The sequence below is a fragment of the Podarcis filfolensis genome (genome assembly GCF_964270895.1).
Source record: "Podarcis filfolensis genome assembly, chromosome: 1".
In the NCBI taxonomy this organism is placed as follows: domain Eukaryota; kingdom Metazoa; phylum Chordata; class Lepidosauria; order Squamata; family Lacertidae; genus Podarcis; species Podarcis filfolensis.
In genome coordinates, this window is record NC_139604.1 from 51,916,231 (window position 1) to 51,923,155 (window position 6,925).

The 6,925-nt window shown below is 50.5% G+C and overlaps 1 protein-coding gene across 4 annotated transcripts in view; it reads right to left on the reverse strand.

Annotated features, from left to right (window-relative positions):
- Window positions 1-4,439, reverse strand: part of WNT6 (Wnt family member 6) — a gene marked incomplete at its 5' end in the record, with an annotated part of 44,896 nt that extends 40,457 nt beyond the window's left edge. For 2 of the 4 annotated variants that reach the window (XM_083624660.1, XM_083624661.1), the window contains one exon: window positions 3,625-4,439. In XM_083624660.1, coding sequence (XP_083480786.1) covers window positions 3,625-3,640 — 16 coding nt within the window. Of the gene's footprint in view, window positions 1-263; window positions 815-3,624 lie in introns of those variants that run through there. The other 2 variants (XM_083624659.1, XM_083624662.1) reach the window with 2 other exon arrangements.
- Window positions 4,440-6,925: the final 2,486 nt, after the last annotated feature.

The window sequence follows — 6,925 nt, forward strand, 5'->3', positions numbered from 1 at the left end:
ACCTCTCCTCTTCGGACATCCCAGCTCCCCAAAACTGCCCCCGTAGCCCTCCGAGCCTCTCCAGTCTAGAAAACGGTTCGTGGGGCTGACTGCTGCCCCGACGGCACTCCTCTGAGGCTCTCTCCCTGCGCGAGTGCAGCGCGCAGAGCAAACAGCCCTCCCTTGGCCCACGTTCCATCTTCTCCTCGTTCTTCTCCTTCCCCTTTGGAGAGCCCCTTCCTTCCCGGGACTCGCCCTCGGGGCGCTGCGGCTCAGCTACTCACCACCACAGCCCGATGATGTTGGCCGGGCAGAGCAGGATGAAGAATAGCCCCAGCTGGGTCCGGGACGGGGGCAGCATCCTGGGTGGGGGCAGGCAGCAACGCGGAGCTGGAAGGCGGCCGGCAGTTCCAGCGCCGGTCCCTTCTCCAGCGCGGCGCACCGTGCGCCCTCGGAGGCGCAGCGAGACCCGGAGCGAGAGCGCACAGGGCGAGCGGGCTCCGGCGAGCGGCTGCTCCTCAGCCCCGTCCCGGGCGGAGGAGGAGAGCCAGGCTGGGAGGGAGGGACAGACGGACGAGGCTGCTTCCCCCTGACAGGCAAAGCGGAGCGCGGGGAGGGGACGGCGAAAGACAGAGAGAGGGAGAGGGCGGAGGGGGAGGGGGCTGAGTGAGTGCCAAGCGGCGCATTCCGAGCGCACCGATTGCCATCTCCCTCCGGCAGCCCGGACAGAGGGACCGGGCCGGGGAGGCAGGGGGAGGCGGAAGGGAAGCGCTCCAAAGGAGCCGACCCTGATAAGAGGCAGGGTTCGCTTACCCACCAGTCCTGCTAAGGCCATTTACTTAGCCTGGCACAAACTGCTCGCCGCCGTGCCCTCACCGAGATCCCAGATTCCGGTCAGGGTTTTAAAGCTGCCTCCTGGGGTTCTGCTAGCAAAGCGGCTGATTGTACCCCGTCGGGGCTCCTTCTGGGGTTGCTTTCGTCTGAATGCTAAAAATAAAACCCTAGGCCATTGTAGTGCCCGTGGCGGGGGGGGGGGGGGGAGCGAGCAAGCGCCCAGCTGCTCTCTCTAGTTAGGCCCCCAAAGGCTTCCTTTCCTCTCATTTTGGAAGCAAGGGCTCGGTTTCTATTCTTCTTTGTCATATGCATTCTATAAACAACAACAACAACAACAACAACAACAACAACAACAACAACAACAACAACACTGTTTTACTTTATATTCCACTCATTCAGCTTAAGCTCTGGATTCAACCCAGGCATTTCACTCAAGTACTAGCATTAGCCTCTGAGCATGTGCAGAATGCCCATCACATAACCATCAACACACCCACCCACCCTTCAATAAATACATACACATGAGAGAGACAAAGAACTGTTCAGGGGCTAAAACCAGCTTTGGAGATAGTCTTGACATCTCCACCCGTGAAAGTAGTATTTTCTTCTATGTAATACCAGGATTGTTTAACAACAGAGTTTGCTCCACACAGAACCTAAAAGAAGTGGCACAATCCCTACTGACAGGTTTTGCAACCCACAAAAGCCTGTAATCAGTTTGACATATTCAGCATACTGGGATCCAGGTTTGACACAACCTTGCCCTGTCAGGCCTATTCTATCTTTCTTCCCCAGGCTGCCAAAGCTGCACTTCACCATCTCTGTATAGCATCTGTCATGGTCAGCCAGGCTGCCCTCTGTATCTTTAAACGCATGGAGATGTTGCTCTCAGCCTGGCTGTCTAACATTTCTAACAGGCTAGACCATATCTAGGCCTGATACCAGAAAGAAATGCCCAGACTGTGCAGGTGTCACAGAGTGAATTGGCAGTAAATCACACCATTCAAAGTTGGAGTTAACTCTTTATTAGCAAAAACACGATCTTCACAGACTTGGCTGAGTGTCAGGCCTAATGAGCACAGCAGCTCATACCCGGTAGGTCTTGCCCCATGAATCAGTTGCTGAGACTGAAAGTCCCCTCCTCTCTAGGGCTTTTCCCAAGCAACTGGAGACTGCACCTGCATGCAGCTGGTCACTGCTCCAACTGTTTCAGCCTTCTTCTGGTTTTGGGAGACGGGGTGTGTGTGAGAGAAAGAGGGGAGTTTGTCGCAGCAGGAGGGAGCGATACCCATGACTCTTCACCAGCCTGACTCATCTCTGCCCCTTAGTCTCCCTCCTCCCACTTCAGCTTCTGCCTCTGATTCTGGACTTCCCTCTGCCACAGGCTCTCCCAGTTCACTAAGCCCTGTTACCCCTTCAGCTGCCGACACCTCTTCATCCCAGTCTTCTCACTCTAACCACTCATCGTCATGCCACCACCAGTCCCCAGGCTCTGAGCCTTTTCTCTTAGGTGGTTCCCCAGCTGGTTCCTTCCACCATTCCTCTACATCCACCCAGTCCATGACCACAGGTGTGCATGGACATCAGAAGTTGCCCACATGCGTCAATGTGCCTGTCATGGCCTCTTATTGCACCTGTGAAAGGTCTCAGTAAATATTCATGCATGAGAGACTTTTGCTCTCTCTGCTCAGTCCCTGTTTAAACTGGCTTGGCCTCTGCTACAAACACCACATGGCAGCCAATTTGTGTTATGCCACAACTCCGAGGAACCATGTTGTGACTGACCCCCATGACACTTTTTCAAAATTCCAGATGTATCCATTAGCCCAAAAAGCTTGGTGCCCCTGCTGTAGATCCTCCCAGAATCTCTTATGCTTTGTGTTATAAGGAAGTGCAGGTGAGCTAGTGTACCACAGCAGTCAAGGGCACCAGCTATGAGCCAAATTACCTCCCGCCCCCCATAGCTCTTCTAGGCCTCTTGCTCACTTGGTAGGCATGGGCCAGCTTTACCCTTTGATCTGTACTATGTGGGTGATAATACCTGCCCAGCCTGTCCACTGCTCTAAAGATTGTTGAACCGTGTTGCATGAAGTGCTTTATTTATTCCTGTTGTTAAAAAACTTAATTTTCAAAAGAAACTCAAGACAGCTAGCAAAACCAACATCACAATCATGTTAAAATATCTAACAATCCCCATGCCAACCCCAATCGTAAGATGAAAATATTCACATCAAAAACCAAATCCACAAAAACAAATTCCAGTGTGCTTTGAGCACTTAGAACAATAATAAAAATACTTTTTCTTTCCCAAGAACAGTGTTAGGATTTGGAGTACTCTGATTCTGAAAGCATTTTTATTATTAAAAACATATCAAAAGACCTTCTGCAGCGCACAAGAGTACAGTATCCTGAGGAGGCAGTGCTGCCTACAACATAAGTTCTTTACAAACAAAAAGCATAAAGAGAAGTAGATAAATTCCTGTTGCTGGGTGCATGATACTAAATAGGAAATTTACTCCTGCATGTAACTTCCCCCAAAGAATCATGGGGATTGTAGTTTGTACAGTGTGCTGGGAATTGTAGTTCTGTGAGGGGGTAAACTAGAGTTTCCAGGATTCTGTGGGGGAAGTTGTGAGCTTTAAATGTATGCAGCCACACAACTGTGAAGAGTAGACTGAAATCCTCTGCATACTTATCTCAGAGTGTGAACACTGAGGGACTTACTTCTGAGTAAATGCATAGGATTGCATTGTGAGGCTGTAGTCCTATACTCTTACATGTGAACAAATCTCACTGAACAGTGGCACTTACCTCTCTGAGTAAACATGAAGAACTCAGACTGCCGGACTTTGCAGCAAGATCTGTAGATGATTGGAGATCACTGTTCACAAGCACTGCCTGCAACACAGATCATCACTGTGCCCATTTTACAGAGGGACATAAAGGGAGCCTCCAGACATTCATCTGCCTTGATGGAAGAGCTGGCAAACTGAACTCGTCTCCCAGGCTCAAGCCCCAGTTTGCAATGTACGGGTATTTGTCAATCAACTCATCTACATTTGTCTCCTTTGAAGTTTTCCCGCCTTGGCATAAAAAGCAAGGGAGAGGGAAACTATGCATGAGTCATATGAAATGAAACCCTTCTTGGTGACAAAATTTTATGATTGAAGGATGATTGCTTTGCTTTTGTTTTCCCTTTTCTTTTTAAAGAGCTCCAGCTCTTTCTATAAATAAACACTTTCAGAATTTCTTCCACGCTGGATATTATTTCCTCAGCAGCATTCCTCGTCCAGGTCCCCAAACCTGGCTTCATTAAAACAAAAACCAGATCAAATTGGGAGGCGGCAAGAAGACACACTTTGCCTGTCATTCTTTCCCTTCTTCTTTCTTCCCCTTTCCTTTTCGCTCCTTTCTTTAGCCACAGACGCCCTCATGGGCATCGGTGCCCCATTGCTACAAACGGGGGGGACGGGACGGGGGATCCCTCAAAACGAAACCCCAATGATAAACGATCCTGTGGACGGGGCGGAGCGAGCTTGGACTCCTTGGTGTTAGTACAACGGGGGCAGGAAGGCTGGGGCTGTCCATGAGGGCAGGCCTCAGAAAGGGCGAGGAAGGAGCAGGCGCTTCGAGCCGCCTAGGCCCAACCCCGACGAGAACTCTTCCCCGCGCCCTCCTCCCGCGCTGCTGCCTGCGCCACGCCGCCCTCCCGTTTTAGCCAAGGGGCCAGCGGGGCAGGTGAAGCCCCTTTATCTGATTTCCTAACCGCCCAAAAATCCCTTTGATGCCCCTTGTCCCGGGGAGTTCAAAGCGGGAAGAAAGCGAAACTCTGTTTGACGCAGCAGCAGGTGCGTCCGACGGCAAATCTCCATTCATCATCGCGGCTGCGTTGGGGTGGGAGGACCGCGGGGCGGGGGCGAAGGCAGACAGGCCGGCTGGCGGGCCCGTGCAAGAGCCCTTTGCATTGCAGCCCGGGACACATACACACACGCACACAGAGCGAGAGCGCGAGAGCGCTACAGACACCCACACCCCTCGGTGCGGAGTGTCCGGATCCCACCAGCATCGCCTCGAGAGCCACCACCCGCGGTCAGAAATGCCATTCGTTATCATTGTTTTTATTGTTGGGCTGGAAGGATTCCAGCGCGATTATTGCATGATGATGTGGTCGGAGGCATAGCTGGATAGTTCAATCAGTAGCATAGGAGCCAACTCCTAGGAGTCGAGGAGTCTTCGCCCTCCCCCAATAAAATATTTGAGGGGGCTGCCCCACCACAAGTTGATGGGCCATTCAAATAGTGTGCGTATATGATCCACTGTTCGGGGCGGGGCTTACTCCCACCCCCCCCCACGATGTTTTATTTAAATTGGCAACCCGATCAATCTCTTAATCTCAGGGCCATGGGTTGAGCTCCAAGTTGGGCAAAAGATTCTTGCATTGTAGGGGGTTGGACTAGATGTCCCTTGGGGTCCCTTCCATCTCTACAATTCTAGGATTCTCATCCCCCTCAACACACACGTGTTCAATTTTTTGCACATAAGAGAGAACTCTCTGAGAGCTGGTGACTTGCCCAAGGCCATCCAAGAAGAGTTGGATGTGAGCCGGGGACTCAACAAGGCTTAGCCCAGGAAAACAAACTCTTTTGGAATACCAGAACTTTCAACTCCAGATCGACTTGTCACCTCCCAGGGTATGGGGCGGGGCTTGTAGGGCGGAAGGCGTGGCCTAGGCGGTGCAGCGCCGCTCAGACATTTTAACAGGCTATGGACCCCGGCCAGATTGGTGTTTTATTGCGAGCGGTAGCAATGTGCCATAGTTGGTGGATTTATTCCTGTTCCACGATGCTTCCCCAATGCTGCCTCATTAATGCTGTCTGGAGAAGCTGTGTAGTGCAAGAGAAGCAGAACAATCCCCGGCCCCGACATTTGTGGTATAAAAAGTTGGGAAATTTCGGAAGAAGGTTAGTGGATACACACTGATGGGAAATGGTGGTGTGGCCACTCCAAGCCTTTTGAAGGTGCAAATATTATTGAAAGCGGGATCACGTATGACTTTCCTGGTAGCATCATGAGCTCAAACAATCATACATTGCAATGAAAAAGATGGGGGGGCCTTCTGATTACACTGGGAGGGGCAGCTCCACCATTAGACAAACAGAGGTGGTTGCCTCAGCCAGGCTAGCCAGCTTTTTTTGAGTGTCATGAAAGAACCACAGATTTGTTTGTCATTTTATGTATTGTTATTACTGAATTTTTAATTCCTCAGAAAAATGCTTCTGGGATTTTTCTGAGGTACCAAAACAACTTGGCTGACCTGGGGTACTTTATGCACCTCGACATGGACAGGGGTGTTTGCTACAGCACCTGAGGCAGTAAAAGGTCTTGGGTTGTCCCTGTTTGGGACACCAAGAAAAAAGACCGACACAAAAGTGCAAAAAGGTAGGCTGCCTCCCAAAATACATTTTCTTCTGCATGTGCTAGCATGAGAAACCTGTGATGATCCAGGTACTGCTGAACTTCATTCCCATCATCCCTAACCATTGGTCTGAGGGTGATGGAAGCTGAATCCAATAACAGTACAAGCCAGACTTTTTGAGACAGAAACCTGGGTTTCTCAACCCGATTGTTTGTAACATAATAAGTCACAATAAATTCATGAGTGTCAACAGAATATCAGCAGAATATCATTCTCTCTACAAAGACACTCCTGAGATTAGGAAGCAGGGGTTCCAGGCAGGCTCCAGCACAGCACTTCTTGCTAGAAACAAACCACTGCCCTGCAGGTATTTCAACTCTGCCATCAGAATAAAGTTTTTTTATTTCTGAAACAGCCTTGGGGGGAAATCCTGGCTTAGTGAAGGAAATGGATGACAGCAAAATCCCCTTGATATTGGTGGGAATCAGGAATGGTTGCCTGTAAAGAAGCTATGAATAATCTTTGGCCTTCCTGATTTTATTGAACTGCTTCTTCCATCATGTCTGACCACTGGCAATGCTAGCTGGGGCTGATAGGAGATTGAATCCAACATCCGGACTGGAGAGCGACGGGTTCCCCATCTCCGCTTTAAAGGGACAAAAAAAGAGGCTCACTGCACCACATTGTGTCCATCAA